Source organism: Nasonia vitripennis, chromosome 4 (assembly GCF_009193385.2).
Source record: "Nasonia vitripennis strain AsymCx chromosome 4, Nvit_psr_1.1, whole genome shotgun sequence".
NCBI classification, from domain to species: Eukaryota; Metazoa; Arthropoda; class Insecta; order Hymenoptera; family Pteromalidae; genus Nasonia; species Nasonia vitripennis.
The window spans coordinates 3,789,203-3,806,629 of NC_045760.1; the positions used below are offsets into that span (position 1 = coordinate 3,789,203).

Below are 17,427 nucleotides of genomic sequence, written 5' to 3' on the forward strand. Positions count from 1 at the left end.
CAGTGGGATTGAATTCATGCGATTTGGGGGTGGTATACTGCCGCTATACCGCACCACTGCTGCCGTTGGCGCACTGCTGTATGGATTTTCCGCACGCGGGAGGGTTATTGCTCCCGCGGTTTTCGCGGAAATTCAAGGGGAGGCTTTTGCCGCGGCGATCGGTTTATTGTAATCCGCGTGCGAAAGCGATGCGGGCTTGTCGTGCTCGGACCTTTCTACTCGTATACGCGCTTGGCTGCAGATTATTTTTTCAGCGTCGTGCATTTTTCAAACCGCGACGCGCGGCTCGAAAAAAATCGCTCGATAAGTATGTACGACCGATGCAGCGACGAACGTGTATATTGTACAGAGTCTCCCTGTCCGCGCAACCGGTGGAAAGCCGTGAATGGTACCGAGAGAGACTCGATATCCTCCGCAGTCGATACTCTCTCTCTCGCGTGCGTGCGTGCGTGCAGGCCGATGTCCTTTGTGCTCTTGCATGCAGATATGCATGCCCCACCAGCGTACATAACACCGTCGACGGAGAAAAGAGAGAAGAGGGAAGGGAGCAGCCGGTGTGTCGAGAAGGAATCGCGTCGAGGGATACGGATGGATGGCTCTTTAAACGTAGTCGTGCGCATCGCAGGGCTTTACGTCGATGATGTACATCTCAGCGATGTTCGACGATCGGCTCAATTTGCCGCACTTGTTGCCAGGCGCGATGCGAGAGACGAAGCTACCTTCTGACGCTGCTATTGTCTCGGATCGAGAATGAAAATTTCTTAATCTTACACGCATTTAAATGATACGTCTTGTGTTAGATTGATACTTTATACACGACTTGGAACATCTGTCCGACTAGATACTCCGTGTCCGTACGGAGTTGTACGATAGTATAATAGTTCGCTTAGACAACACTCCGGGGGCGTAAACTGGAAACTCAATACGCACGAGTCTCGCGCGCTCGCGATTCAACAAAGTGTTAAACCATCGAGAACAGCTAAGTATACATAACGAGCATTGTTTCGAGTATAGAGTCGAAAAACGCGATGTGCGGATCCTGCGTTCAGCGACCGAAAATAGAGATGAATAAGCCTGGGACGGGAAAATAAACTCGCTCTCGCTGAACATGGCGAAAATTCGTGTAAAACTATACACAAAAACGCATAGCGACGGTATAAATCACCCTCTCGAAAAATAGCTCTCGTCACACACACACACACACGCGCACGACATTCTCTCGAACCGATAGACCGCATCCCACACACCGTCGGCGCGCATATAACATTCCTTTGTTAGAAACCGATTCCCGTACAGCAACAGCAGCAGCAGCAGCAGCAGCGAACTGACTCATAACGCTCAACGTGACTCAGGCCTCAAGATCGCCGGCAATGTCCTGCGCTCGAAGAAGAAGAAGAAGAAGAAGAAGAAGAAGAAGAAGATTCTCGAAAAAGAGAAGAGAGCCGAGGCGCCGAGGGAGAGTGCATTCCCTCGAAAAAGGGTAACTTTAATTATATACATATACGCGCCGGGACGTGTATAGAGAGGCAACACGCCCGTAAGTATATCGGGGATAGTCCCGTTAGTCATCGAGACTCGAGCTCTGCTTTTTCGCGTATGGCTGCTGCTGCTGCTGCTGCTTCTTTTGTGCGGCGGCGGATCTCGAGGGCCGGATGGAGGAGAATGTATGGGGGTCTGCGCCGAGAGAAAGAGAGAACGGCCGGTGCTATCCGCGGACAGGATGTCTGTGAGCGACGATGCTGCAGTTTTCGGTCGGTGTGGCATTTTCGTTTCTTTGCGAGTGAGTCAGAAATTTCGAGACTAATCATTCTCGGAAGGGAAAAATCGAAAGCTACTCGCCGTAGTGAGTCATGCTTTACGTTTTCGAGGATTCGATTCGTAATTTCACGCGATGACGGATGCGCGAAGCATTCGGGGAGCCGTTATAAGGTACTACATCGCGATCGATCGGGCAGCGTAAAAAGCAGCAAATGGGTTAATTAATTCGTCGATGTCGGAGCTAATTTAGGACACCTCAAAACCATCCGTTACGCAATCAGCGAGAAAGGCAAACTCGTTTCACTGAGCGATAAAAATCGGATCTTTCATATATTTTACAACGTGTGAAGCAATGATTTACGCTTGTTAAAAACAATATCAAACCCTGCACTGAGCAAGACATTATTGCCCGACATGAGCTATAGGTATTTATAGAGAACGTATTCCGTCGCGCTATAGTACTATCCTACTATCAGAGCCAACAACGCAAGGCAATCGTTACAATAATAGAAAGTACAAAAGGTATTAATAAATCCAGCCGCGCGATACTCAAGAAAATTCCTCGCTACGAAATATCTATTTCCTCTATATACGTATATAACACTTGAGCGAGAAACGAACAAAGGCAAACAATGACAAGTTTTTAAGGCATACCTGCAAAAATCGTCGCCGAAAATCCGTTAGAGCACGAGATCAGAGAGAGAGAGAGAGAGAGAGAGAGAGAGAGAAGAAGCCGGCCGCCGTCGACATAACCTCCGTAGGGGCACACCTGCCACTCCCCCGGCGAGAATGCATCGACACGCTCCCTCTTCTTCAGCTGCACGAAGTTCACGAATAATTTGTATAAATCGTATCGGAAAAAAATTAGATAATTGCGGAATCGTTATAAAAGTTTGTAATCGCAAGTAAAAAAATTGTCAGTTTATTAGTTTATTTATAAAAAATCAAAAACTTTTTACGCCGCGAGAAAGTAGAAAAATGCGTTTTTCTTGTAAGATATTGATCTGAGAACATTGAAACCACTGCGAATCGTTTGTAAATTAATTACCGATTCTGTAAATATTGCCTTTATTGCGTTATTCGCTATAGATACTGATTAATAAATTAATTATTTTTTCGTCAACTATGCTACACCAATTCGGGCGGTTCGTGTACCATATTCCGTTCGATGATTCGAATCAGCTGTTCCTATATCGTTACGCACGTGTACTGCAGTGACTATATAATATACGACAACAACAATAAGTCGGTTTGTGCAAGTGCATCGCGGATTCAGAAGTGTGTACAGTGCAGCGATGGTCTCCTGGTGCAACGGCCTCTTCAGGGAGTATTGGCTTTCAATCTTATTCTAACTTTAATAAGTCCAGAAGTAGTGAAAGTGTAAATTACTAGGTCATAACCTACAAATTATATACTCCATCATAATATCTCTTTTATTTATTTAATAAAGTCTAGATAACAAACGGGTTTTTATACTGCAGTAGTCGATTCTTTATTGTAAATAAAGTCACTTATGGCAAAAATATTTTAATTATTAATGTTTTTATCATTTTCTATGTCTCATTTTTTGATGATTAATTTTTTGAAATCTAATCAATATTAGATATTTTTTAATAGAATTTCATGCCTAGTTCTATCACTTTTTATCATTACTTTATTACTTTTACAGTAATCTTCAATAACACCAATCAGTCTACATGCCATTAGATCATACTTGGATAGAAGAGCTTACCGTTGTAGCTACTACTGTTATAACTACAGGTATGTCCTATCGTACAAAACATTTTGAACCTTCAATGGCTAACTTATAACAAATATTAGGTGCTTCAAAACATTGTAATCAGGGTGACCAGACCTGTCGTCACTTACTATCATTATATTACAAAAAATATTAATTGAGATTACATAATAATTTCTTTGTTGATTTTTGAAATATCTGAAATCGTAAACATCTCACCACATTACTAAATAATCACATAAATAACATTTGGCCAGGTCTGGTCACCTGGCTCATTGAAATATCTTGTGCAACATACTAATTCATTTATTTTTCATCGAACGAGCAAACTGTTCCTGCATAAGTTCCTGCATCACTGATGTCTCACCGGTATCCACTCTTATTTGTGCTGCTGCGCGTATTCACTGGAGTGAAGTCTTCAATACTTATTGAATTACCTTTCGCCAAGAGTGTATCATGAAGGACATTTTCAGAACAATACATATAATATAACAAAGTGATCAAAATATTAAAATTATTAATTTTTCAGATTCGAGGCCGTCAACTTTGATGGTGTAAACAACAGTGCGACTGATGCAGTGCAGGACAGCTGGATAGCTGTTTCATCTGTTTCAAGAGTGAAGACCGCTGTGTTACAAGTGAAAGTGCGAAAGTGTTCTTAGGGGGATGAAATAGACTTAGGGATTAGAATGTGAGGGAGTAGGATTAGTTTAGAATAGTGTTATCAAAATAGGATACAGAGCGTATTATCAGATGAAAATTGAAACTCTAAGTTCATTAATTAGAATACATAATGTTTTGTTTAATAACTTTCGAAAATGTCACTGAATATTTTGTTTCAATTTTCATCTGCTCAGACTTTGGCAGGATATATGTTATTTTGCGAGTAAACTTTAGAAAAGCTAATCACAGAGGATCTGTCAGGACTAGCTTAAATAAATCTGTGTTCTGCCATATTTTTAGGTCCAGAAGGTGAAAATAGAAAATTCAACTCAAGTAATTATGACCATCTGGTCCTAAAAATACAGCAGAAAGTAAAAAAAGAACTTGTAAACGCTTAGAGATACTCCATCTCAGCAATTACAGTTGCAAAGAGAAAAACCGTGAGCAGGTGTTTAGGTGATCATAGGAACCGAATATAGATAAACGAAAATTGCCATGATAGCTATAGTTTCCTAATGATTAACATAACATCTGTACAAGTTTTTAGACCTCTAGATTAAAAACTACTTTAATAGTATTGTCATTACGTTCAACAAGTTTTGTATATCCTTAAAAAAAGTAACTACCATAGCAATTTTTATTTATCATTGTCAGTGACTTTTATCGAGGTATTTTACTTAATTTTAAAGCGTGGAAAAGCAACAATAATTTTGAACAATTATAAATAATATAAACTTAAAAATACTTCAATTTGTTAATATGCAAATAATTTATAATACTTGAAAGGAAAAATTATTGTTAAATACTAAGGTATAGCTTGAGTAACAATGCTTTTCTATACTTGAAATTATACTAGATAACAGTAATGCAAGTCTCAAAGGTTAATAGATTCTCTATAAAAAACCATCACAGAAATGTGAGTCGCAAAGTGAAAAGCACGAGTGGGTTTACAGGTAATCATCTATACAGGATAAAGTTAAATAAAAACTGCCATGGTAATTAGTTTTTAAATAATTTTTAAAACGTCTGTACAAAATTTCAGCTGTCTAGTTCAAAATTTATTGTTATTTTTTTGTCAATGGGAAGAAAGTCATAAGTCAAAATAAGCAAGAATTTTCCAGCCATTTCTATTGCTTTTGACGTACAGCTTTGAAATTTTGTAAAGATATTTCACAACTTATTAGAAAACTATTTACCTGATCAGTTTTTATTTAATTGTATCCTTTCTTTATGTTTATCCGAAGCCCTATGCTCGGCTTTTTAGTTTGAGGGGGTGATTTATTATAAAGAGAACCTCTAAAGTGCAGTGACTTATACTAATGCGTGTTCAATGTTTTCCTTTTTTTTTTACTGCTAAAAGGTACCATTAGTTAACCAGTTACCTTAGAAATTTTTCAATTATATTTAAAAATTATTAAGGATTTAGACATCCCTTGTAACAAGACTTTTGTAGGAAATCAAACTTCCAAAGTGAAAAGCCGTATGCAGGTCTCCAGGTAAAGGTACAGAGAGGATAAATTTAAATAAAAACTGATAAGCTTAATAGTTTTGTAATGAGTTGTAAAGCTTTTGTTCAAAATTTTAGAGCTCTACAATTAATGACAACTCTCAAGTATCGTAATAAGCAAGATTAACATTTCAGTCATTTCTCTTCTTTTGAACGTAGAGCTCTGAAATTTTGCACAGATGCTTTAAAACTCATTCCATAACTATTTACCTTATCAATTTTTATATAATGTTATATTTTCTTTATGTTTACCTGAAGCCCTATGTACAGCTTTTTGATTTGAGTAGGTGATTTGGTTCAAATAATTTTGTTAAAATGAATCTCTTAGCTGCACTGACTTCTCTTGGTGTGTATTCACTTTTTTTATAATTTTTCATACAGTTCACCTTAGTATTTAACAATAATTTTTTAAATCGTGAATGTTATAATTAACTAGCAAAATGAAAAGTTGAAAATTTTGTAAAATTCTAACGTAAAAACTAATTATAGCTTCATATATTAAAATACCCTCGAATTTTTTGTATGCAATCTGACGAAAAGAAGAGGAAAAAATTATGTACAATAAATATTTTTACACTACAATTAAATAAATGTATTTATTAATAATCATGCATTAATTATTTTTTAAAACAGACTGCCAGTGTTTCTTGCAATATAATTGTACATTATCTGCGACGATGATCTCTGAAAAATAATACAAGATTTTATAAAATTTCCTATGCGTTAATATTAATTGAGACATCAGTAATTCAATTTTTACTAACCGCTAGTTATACCTTGTTATCAAATTCTATGTAAATTAATATTGCTCCGTTTAGTGATGCAGCTTTATCGCTGATTCTGATAGGTTTGCTGGATTCTTCTGTGTTATCATACTTTAACCAAAATCCTTGAATGCCTCTACAACAAGCAAAATAGTGCCTTGTTGTTTGTTCTCCTAAAGGTTCTTGAAAACCAATTATTCCCATCAAAATAAATGATTGTTCTTCTATTTTTATGTGTGATACTAATTCACCTAACTTGAGTAAGCATGATCCACTATTTTTGACTGTGTCTTCAATATCAATGCATAAAATATTTTGTATTTTAAAATCTGCTATAAAAATCTTATGACCACATTTATCACATTTATCTGGTATATGAAGGTGTTTAATAATATTTTCTATATAATTTTCAGACATTATTTCTGTAGATGACATATTTATACATTTTTCATGTCGATATGATATGATGTTACACTGGTTACATTCATACTTATCAATTATGGTTGATGGCATAATTCTTTTATAAAATTCACCAATAGATTGTCTCCAACAAAACTTTTGACTTGCTGAGCCACAAAGCTTGTCGACAAATTTCACTCTCAATGAGCTTAGCTGTCTAAAGTTGAAATTCTCAACATATTTTTGAAGAATGTTGAAAAACTCTTCAGTGATTTCCTCTATTGTATAATTTGTTGGTTGAGTTATAAAATTTTGAAATTTTTGGATATTACAATAAGCTGAAGTTAATATTTCTAAAAGACTATCAAAAGGACTTGAAGTAGCAAGAATTCTTCTTTGTTTATTAATCTTATTAGATGTAGATTGATTGGAATTTTTAATAACTTGACGTTTTATAGAGGATTGTGTTGGTTTTTGTTGCAACAAATAGATATCCTCACAAGGCCTAAGAAACTTTCCTCTATTGAAATTATTTTTTGCAATTGCAGATTCTGATTTCTGAACTTTTTTATTACTCTTACTAGTGTTATTGTTTTGTTTAGTAACAGCATTTTGTTGAAAAATTTCATTATCGTGCTTATCATGCACATATTGTGATTCAACTTTTGTATTTTCATTTTCAATGGGAACCAACTTTTCAGATATTACTGCATGTGTGTGTGAGATATGATTATCATTATTATCTTGGCAAACAGAGTCTATAAATGTATTGATATTCAAACTTACTTCTTCAAAATCAACACCATCACTATCATTATTAGTGTCTAGTATACTTTCATCATCACTGCTTGAAGAGTTTTCTGAATTGTTTTCCTCTTTAGCTTTTACTCGATAATTATTAAGACCCATCCAATTTTCTTCATACTGCATGTAACTATAGTCAAAATATTTATCTTTTGTTTTTCTACTTGCTTCTGAATGAATAATCTTTCTTAAATATTCTAACTTTTCATTCTCATAATCAATATTTTTTAATAAATATTCATTTAGTCTTGGTGTTGATTCGAATTTTAGTGATAAGTATCTATCAAAGTCAACTTTATAACTATCTAATAGTGCAGTAAAATCACAGGATGAACTTGTAATGCTATTTTGTTGTATAATATTTGACCAAAGAACAAATTCCATACAAAGTTTCATCAATTCTTCGCAAAATTGTGGATTATAAAACACATTATTTTCACATGATTGATCATTTTGTGTAATCATTATTTGATTAGCTTCTATAAAAATATTCTCTATAAAGTCTTTAATGCATTTACACTTATCACAGTTAATTTTGATAACATTATCAAGGTCTACAATTTGTTTGAATTTATTCTCTATTTTTTCTAGTTCTTCATTGCTATAAAGTGTTTCCACATTTAATTCTTGTATTTGTAACTTAATAAGCTCAAAATTCTCATGTGTAATTTTACTTTGATATTGACTACTGGAGACAATGAAGATGCTTTTTAAATTGCGTTGAAAATCATCTAAATTTTGTTGTAAACTTAGTACAATAACACAGTAAAGATGAAATCTCTTTACAGATGGAAGTTGTATCCTGTTGATGCATTCCCAATATTTTATTTTGATAATCAAAAATCTGTTGTGAGTATAAATAATAACTCTCGGTAATATTTGAGCTTTCCCAGTTAAATAATCGTAACACAAAAGCAAATATTCTTCGTATGGTAAGTACTCATTAAAAACTTCATTTGCTGTAAGATAATGATGTGTGTAATAGTCCAAAACTAAAAATTTTGGAATTGCTAAGCCACTTCGTATATTTTCACCAAAGAATTTATTAAATAAGGATGTTGAGTAATCTTCAGTCGATAATTGACACAAAGGTACAAATGTATTAGACACCACTGTACCTAATGCATATAAATTTATTGGCTTGCTAACGTGTCCATCCGGCGCCATAAATGGCTTGCAAAACGTTCCTATCAGAGAAAACATATACAGAATATCTTTTCCTAAATCTTTTGAAAAATCTATTGCTTCTATCGTCCAATGTAAAACAGATAGAGGAAATGTACATATTTCTCTTATTGCAGGCTTGTAGAATACGTCTTTTCGCATTTCAATCAGTATAGATTCTTCATCTCGTTCATCTGCTAATTGAGAATCATTTATTGTGTCTTTTACTGTATCCTCTATTGTATCTAGTGCATTTGTAATATTGATTTCAGCTAATATTTTCTTGGAATTAATTTGAACATAGCGGTACAGATTTCGCACATTTATAATTTTTTTACAATCTCGTTTTTTTATGTTGTCACAAATTAATTGCCACACGGGATCACTTTCTTTCTTCAATTTTCCATTTGCGGTACAAATCTCATGTTTTCTCATTTCTTCTATCCGATCTTCATGTGGCACTAAGCATGGTTTTCCTCTTTTCCCCATTGTTATTATAATAATATTACTTATATATTGTAGTTATTTGTCGAATCAGACATAATATTAGAAGGCAATTGAAACACGTTTGAGCTGCTAGGCGATAGCTTTCATATGTCACTGGCACTTTCTCAGTCTAGCAAAGCTTGTAGATAAAAATCTCTAGCAGAATCGTATAAGTAACTAGAATAGATTAGGGGATATAACGTAAAATGATATAGGAATTTTCTTCTTATGATCACATCTGTTTGTAAACACACGAAGACTGAAGCGCGAAGTCGTATATACTGATCTAAATGCCGTAATCGTATCGACGAATAAGTTTCTTAATCATAAACGCATGCATCTATTACAATAAAAAGTATAGTTTAGTCTGTATAGTATATATAAAGGACTGCAACAGTCGCAACAGGCGCTAGCAAAAATCAACGCGTTCTCACACGAAATCCACCACGCGCATCGAGATTCCGCGAAAACGTGATCCTGCACGTAGCTATTTTGTTTTTGTTAAAAAATAGATGTATTACAAGACAAGTTTTTGTGAAGTTTTTAACAAAGAAAAGACTAAGATGTCATCTGATTCGTGGTGTGTTCTGACAACGTAATATATATAAAACAATCGACGATCAGATTTCCTGGAAAACGTTATCGCGCGAGGCAACGGTCGTTCGCGGCAAAAGTCGCATTCGTCTTTGATGACCGAAAAATGAGATATTGTATGTGTTTACTACAAAAGTTTAATAGATTATTGCATGATCAAGTATTATATGTGTTGATATCAGACAAAAAAAAACAATATGCCACGAGAAGCAGAAGTACCAGCACAATTTTTGGAAGAAAAACTAAAAGAATGGAATGTTTTTCATAAAAATGGGACATTAAAGGGCACAATTGATCCAATTTGGAATGACATAAAAAAGGCTCTAAATCTAAAAATGACTGCAAACTCTTTGTATTTAAATGTATACGGAAATAGGCATAACATTAGAACGAATTTGGAACGTTTTTTTAAAGTACCAAGTAAAAAAAGAAAAATTCAAGAATTAAGTGATATAGATCTTGATTATTGTGATGAGGAATCCCGCAATAATCCTTACAAGTGCAAAAGATTAGAATTTAAAATTGTTGCAGAAACTAGCAAAATAATTGATTTAACAACAAGGAAGAATCAGACTAAATGGGCAGAAGAAGTTAAAGACCAAATATCGGCATCACAAAACTTACCTTGCGTTTTTAATCTTAAAGATGGTTATCTAACGAAAACATCTTTTAAAATCAAAGGCTTTTGTAGTGATTGCAAAACTAGTATTGTAGGAGAAAGTGACTTTGTTAGTGCTGAAAATAAACTTTTAACTATACAAATAAAAACGTTTTCAACGCATCAAATTCCTCATAAAAACAAAAGACAGTTAACAGGTAAAAGACGGGAAGAAATAGGAAAAGAACTATTAACAAAAACTGCGACAGAATATAGAGAAGAACAGATAGAAAAATTAGATATAGATTTTGAACCTCCCGACTTAAATAAAACAGGCGCTTTGCAAAAATTAAGGGAAGAAGTTTTGGATAAAGCTGACGGTTATTTTGAATTTAAAGGTTTGTCTATTACAAATGAAAAATTCATACAAAAGTGCAGCATTAGGAAGTTATCATTGCATCCATTATATGTGTATTACTTTACAGACGCACAAATAATATTTTGGAACAAATTACAGCATAGAAACTTACCATTATCTCTCGATTCTACGGGAGGTTTAGTAAAAAAATATTTATCTTACTCCGGCAAAATTTTATTTTATTACGTACTAGTAGTTGGCTATAAGAAGAAAATCATTCCCTTACTGCAAACTATATCCAGTATACATCATGTTTTATTTATTAAAGAGTTTCTGGAAAAATGGATCGAATTTGGTGCAAAAATACCTAAAGAAATCGTAACTGATGGATCGTTAGCCTTACAAAACGGTATTTGTATTGCTTTCAACAAAATGACGTACAAGATGTACAACAATCACTGTTATCAAATGCTTATTAACTTACAACATTCATCACCAAATTGCTACTACCGTCATGACGTTGCACATTTAATTAATGCAGTACGAAAATGGAAATGTTTCGACAAATCTAATAAAGCTACAATAGATTTTTTTGTCAGAGGCTTAGGTTATCTTACACAGGTCGAAGATTTAGACGAATTTGAACAAATAGTCATATCTATTGTGATAATTTGTAACAGTACATTATCAGATGAAGGATCTGAATGTTACACTCGAAAACTGTTAATGACAAATATTTTCAAAACCTTCCAGTACAAACTTGAATTAGTTATTATATCTAGCGATGATGTAACAAATATAAGTGACGATGATGATTATGTTAACATTCCTGAAGAAGAAATGGAAGAAAATAAAGATTCTATTACTAAATATATTGATTCGATTTTCGACCGGGGAGTAGCTCTTAGTAATACTTCAGATGAGATAAGCGACAAAGTAAACTATTTATATTGTCATGAGTTTCTTAAAAATTTTAAAAATTTATGTTATACTTTTGTAACTTGGACAAACGTTATGAAAAATCATTTTAAATCTACAAATAACGCTGCATCATCTGCTCGGTCTGAAGCATTTTTTAAGAAAATCAAACAATGTGAGCGTCCAAAACAGTTACAAAAGTATATTTTGTCAGATGTAAATAGAATTAAAAAGTATGTAAGCGTTGGAAATTTATTACTTAAAAAAGAAAATAGTTATGATGTTAATGAAACAGCAATATCCATATCACCAACATTTAATCTAGAAAAACTGAAAACAAAAAGACGTTCTATAGAATCAGTTCCAATATATAATGAAATTAGTACACAAAATACTTTAGAAGAATCTTACATAAGCTTAGAGCACAGTTATTCAAAAAAGATGCCAGTAGAAAATACGTCAATTGCGGATAGTCAGAGTGATTCAAGTTTTGATAAGAATGAAATGTTAGCTTCTTCTTTCAAGGACCAGAGTGATATCCAAGAACGCGGGCTTATTTTAAATGGAAATAAAATAGGGAAAAAAATATACGGCATAAATAACAGCTTAAAGCTACTACAATTTCGAAACACATGCCCCTTCGATAGTGTATTGGAAGTTTTGACGACTATTTATATTGATAATGAATACTTTAAACGAGATATAAAGAAATCGAAATGTGATGGTTCTCTTAGTATTTACAGTTGTATAGTTGATTATTGTGACAATAATTTTAATACAGATTATGTATATAATTGTAGGAGTGAGATTTTGTATCCATTATATCAAAATGCAAAAACATCTTCAGAATCTATTATTGATTGCTGTGACAATGTAGGAAATGTACTTGAAAAATTATTGAAACAATTACCAAGTATTCAGAAAACTTTTAAATGCTCACATTGTGATTATAAAAACCAAAGAGCATATTATAGTATGTCAATATCAGCCACAAACTATTATGATAATGGTATAAAATATATTGAAAGGTTCTTAGAGAATCAATTATTAAACAATTTTATATTTTGTATGGAGTGCGTAAATAAAAGCTTAGAGGTAAAATATGAACTTTCTAATTATTTTGTAATTGATCTGGAATATTTACACGAAGAAAAGAACGCTGAGATTATTCTGCCAACCGTCAAAAATAAAAAAGTGAATTTCAAAACAGATTTTGAAGAAATACCTAAAATGTTAGAACTGAAAGATAATGATTTTGAACTCAAAGGAGTAATTGCTTTTCACGGTGACTCCAAATCACCAAAGAGCCTAGCTCATTACAAAGCTTACACATATTCCACTAATGAAGAATGGATATTGTATAATGATTTAGCCTCCAATAAAATAGTATTATTCATCCCTCCAGAAGAAAAAATTGCTTTAATTATTTATGCGAAGGTATCATACTATGATAACACAGAGAAGATTGATCAATCAGCAATATAAAGCTGCCTCAATAATCGGAGCAATATTAATTTACACAGAATTTGATAACAAGGTTGATAACAATAACAATTTGATAACTAGAGGTTAGTAAAAATTGAATTACTGATGTCTCAATTAATATTAACGCATAGGAAATTTTATAAAATCTTGTATTATTTTTCAGAGATCATCGTCGCAGATAATGTACAATTATATTGCAAGAAACACTGGCAGTCTGTTTTAAAAAATAATTAATGCATGATTATTAATAAATACATTTATTTAATTGTAGTGTAAAAATATTTATTGTACATAATTTTTTCCTCTTCTTTTCGTCAGATTGCATACAAAAAATTCGAGGGTATTTTAATATATGAAGCTATAATTAGTTTTTACGTTAGAATTTTACAAAATTTTCAACTTTTCATTTTGCTAGTTAATTATAACATTCACGATTTAAAAAATTATTGTTAAATACTAAGGTGAACTGTATGAAAAATTATAAAAAAAGTGAATACACACCAAGAGAAGTCAGTGCAGCTAAGAGATTCATTTTAACAAAATTATTTGAACCAAATCACCTACTCAAATCAAAAAGCTGTACATAGGGCTTCAGGTAAACATAAAGAAAATATAACATTATATAAAAATTGATAAGGTAAATAGTTATGGAATGAGTTTTAAAGCATCTGTGCAAAATTTCAGAGCTCTACGTTCAAAAGAAGAGAAATGACTGAAATGTTAATCTTGCTTATTACGATACTTGAGAGTTGTCATTAATTGTAGAGCTCTAAAATTTTGAACAAAAGCTTTACAACTCATTACAAAACTATTAAGCTTATCAGTTTTTATTTAAATTTATCCTCTCTGTACCTTTACCTGGAGACCTGCATACGGCTTTTCACTTTGGAAGTTTGATTTCCTACAAAAGTCTTGTTACAAGGGATGTCTAAATCCTTAATAATTTTTAAATATAATTGAAAAATTTCTAAGGTAACTGGTTAACTAATGGTACCTTTTAGCAGTAAAAAAAAAGGAAAACATTGAACACGCATTAGTATAAGTCACTGCACTTTAGAGGTTCTCTTTATAATAAATCACCCCGTCAAACTAAAAAGCCGAGCATAGGGCTTCGGATAAACATAAAGAAAGGATACAATTAAATAAAAACTGATCAGGTAAATAGTTTTCTAATAAGTTGTGAAATATCTTTACAAAATTTCAAAGCTGTACGTCAAAAGCAATAGAAATGGCTGGAAAATTCTTGCTTATTTTGACTTATGACTTTCTTCCCATTGACAAAAAAATAACAATAAATTTTGAACTAGACAGCTGAAATTTTGTACAGACGTTTTAAAAATTATTTAAAAACTAATTACCATGGCAGTTTTTATTTAACTTTATCCTGTATAGATGATTACCTGTAAACCCACTCGTGCTTTTCACTTTGCGACTCACATTTCTGTGATGGTTTTTTATAGAGAATCTATTAACCTTTGAGACTTGCATTACTGTTATCTAGTATAATTTCAAGTATAGAAAAGCATTGTTACTCAAGCTATACCTTAGTATTTAACAATAATTTTTCCTTTCAAGTATTATAAATTATTTGCATATTAACAAATTGAAGTATTTTTAAGTTTATATTATTTATAATTGTTCAAAATTATTGTTGCTTTTCCACGCTTTAAAATTAAGTAAAATACCTCGATAAAAGTCACTGACAATGATAAATAAAAATTGCTATGGTAGTTACTTTTTTTAAGGATATACAAAACTTGTTGAACGTAATGACAATACTATTAAAGTAGTTTTTAATCTAGAGGTCTAAAAACTTGTACAGATGTTATGTTAATCATTAGGAAACTATAGCTATCATGGCAATTTTCGTTTATCTATATTCGGTTCCTATGATCACCTAAACACCTGCTCACGGTTTTTCTCTTTGCAACTGTAATTGCTGAGATGGAGTATCTCTAAGCGTTTACAAGTTCTTTTTTTACTTTCTGCTGTATTTTTAGGACCAGATGGTCATAATTACTTGAGTTGAATTTTCTATTTTCACCTTCTGGACCTAAAAATATGGCAGAACACAGATTTATTTAAGCTAGTCCTGACAGATCCTCTGTGATTAGCTTTTCTAAAGTTTACTCGCAAAATAACATATATCCTGCCAAAGTCTGAGCAGATGAAAATTGAAACAAAATATTCAGTGACATTTTCGAAAGTTATTAAACAAAACATTATGTATTCTAATTAATGAACTTAGAGTTTCAATTTTCATCTGATAATACGCTCTGTATCCTATTTTGATAACACTATTCTAAACTAATCCTACTCCCTCACATTCTAATCCCTAAGTCTATTTCATCCCCCTAAGAACACTTTCGCACTTTCACTTGTAACACAGCGGTCTTCACTCTTGAAACAGATGAAACAGCTATCCAGCTGTCCTGCACTGCATCAGTCGCACTGTTGTTTACACCATCAAAGTTGACGGCCTCGAATCTGAAAAATTAATAATTTTAATATTTTGATCACTTTGTTATATTATATGTATTGTTCTGAAAATGTCCTTCATGATACACTCTTGGCGAAAGGTAATTCAATAAGTATTGAAGACTTCACTCCAGTGAATACGCGCAGCAGCACAAATAAGAGTGGATACCGGTGAGACATCAGTGATGCAGGAACTTATGCAGGAACAGTTTGCTCGTTCGATGAAAAATAAATGAATTAGTATGTTGCACAAGATATTTCAATGAGCCAGGTGACCAGACCTGGCCAAATGTTATTTATGTGATTATTTAGTAATGTGGTGAGATGTTTACGATTTCAGATATTTCAAAAATCAACAAAGAAATTATTATGTAATCTCAATTAATATTTTTTGTAATATAATGATAGTAAGTGACGACAGGTCTGGTCACCCTGATTACAATGTTTTGAAGCACCTAATATTTGTTATAAGTTAGCCATTGAAGGTTCAAAATGTTTTGTACGATAGGACATACCTGTAGTTATAACAGTAGTAGCTACAACGGTAAGCTCTTCTATCCAAGTATGATCTAATGGCATGTAGACTGATTGGTGTTATTGAAGATTACTGTAAAAGTAATAAAGTAATGATAAAAAGTGATAGAACTAGGCATGAAATTCTATTAAAAAATATCTAATATTGATTAGATTTCAAAAAATTAATCATCAAAAAATGAGACATAGAAAATGATAAAAACATTAATAATTAAAATATTTTTGCCATAAGTGACTTTATTTACAATAAAGAATCGACTACTGCAGTATAAAAACCCGTTTGTTATCTAGACTTTATTAAATAAATAAAAGAGATATTATGATGGAGTATATAATTTGTAGGTTATGACCTAGTAATTTACACTTTCACTACTTCTGGACTTATTAAAGTTAGAATAAGATTGAAAGCCAATACTCCCTGAAGAGGCCGTTGCACCAGGAGACCATCGCTGCACTGTACACACTTCTGAATCCGCGATGCACTTGCACAAACCGACTTATTGTTGTTGTCGTATATTATATAGTCACTGCAGTACACGTGCGTAACGATATAGGAACAGCTGATTCGAATCATCGAACGGAATATGGTACACGAACCGCCCGAATTGGTGTAGCATAGTTGACGAAAAAATAATTAATTTATTAATCAGTATCTATAGCGAATAACGCAATAAAGGCAATATTTACAGAATCGGTAATTAATTTACAAACGATTCGCAGTGGTTTCAATGTTCTCAGATCAATATCTTACAAGAAAAACGCATTTTTCTACTTTCTCGCGGCGTAAAAAGTTTTTGATTTTTTATAAATAAACTAATAAACTGACAATTTTTTTACTTGCGATTACAAACTTTTATAACGATTCCGCAATTATCTAATTTTTTTCCGATACGATTTATACAAATTATTCGCGAACTTCGTGCAGCTCTCTTCTTCTTCTCTTCGTTCTCCTCTCTTATAACACTTCCGGTTCTCTCTCTCTTGCGAAAGCCGCGAGATCGACGTTCCACGCTGATGTCCCTTTCTTTCCTGCTCCTATATGGGGACCGATGATGTGCGGCCGCTCCTCGTCCATTTTTCTCCGCGCAGCCTCGACTTTTTTCCGGCCTCTCTCGCGGCAGCTCCTTTCGCCGGTTCTCGCAAAAAACGGGCACCTAACCTTTCCTCGGCGAAAAAAGA

At 33.1% G+C, this 17,427-nt stretch overlaps 1 protein-coding gene and 2 long non-coding RNA genes across 3 annotated transcripts; 1 reads left to right on the forward strand and 2 right to left on the reverse strand.

Annotated features, from left to right (window-relative positions):
• Window positions 1-2,582: 2,582 nt before the first annotated feature.
• Window positions 2,583-5,012, forward strand: LOC116417215. The gene is made up of 2 exons (XR_004227513.2): window positions 2,583-3,150; window positions 3,428-5,012. It is a non-coding gene; the product is annotated as an uncharacterized LOC116417215 (long non-coding RNA).
• A 498-nt stretch (window positions 5,013-5,510) lies between these two features.
• Window positions 5,511-9,299, reverse strand: LOC116417212. Its single transcript, XM_031929207.2, has 2 exons — window positions 6,431-9,299; window positions 5,511-6,350 (listed from the first exon to the last, which is right to left on the reverse strand). Exon 1 carries the CDS (start codon window positions 9,284-9,286, stop codon window positions 6,437-6,439), a length of 2,850 nt encoding a protein of 949 aa, XP_031785067.1. The 5' UTR covers window positions 9,287-9,299; the 3' UTR covers window positions 5,511-6,350; window positions 6,431-6,436.
• Window positions 9,300-14,736: 5,437 nt separating this feature from the next.
• LOC116417214 lies at window positions 14,737-17,342 on the reverse strand. Its single transcript, XR_004227512.2, has 2 exons — window positions 16,599-17,342; window positions 14,737-16,321 (listed from the first exon to the last, which is right to left on the reverse strand). It is a non-coding gene; the product is annotated as an uncharacterized LOC116417214 (long non-coding RNA).
• Window positions 17,343-17,427: the final 85 nt, after the last annotated feature.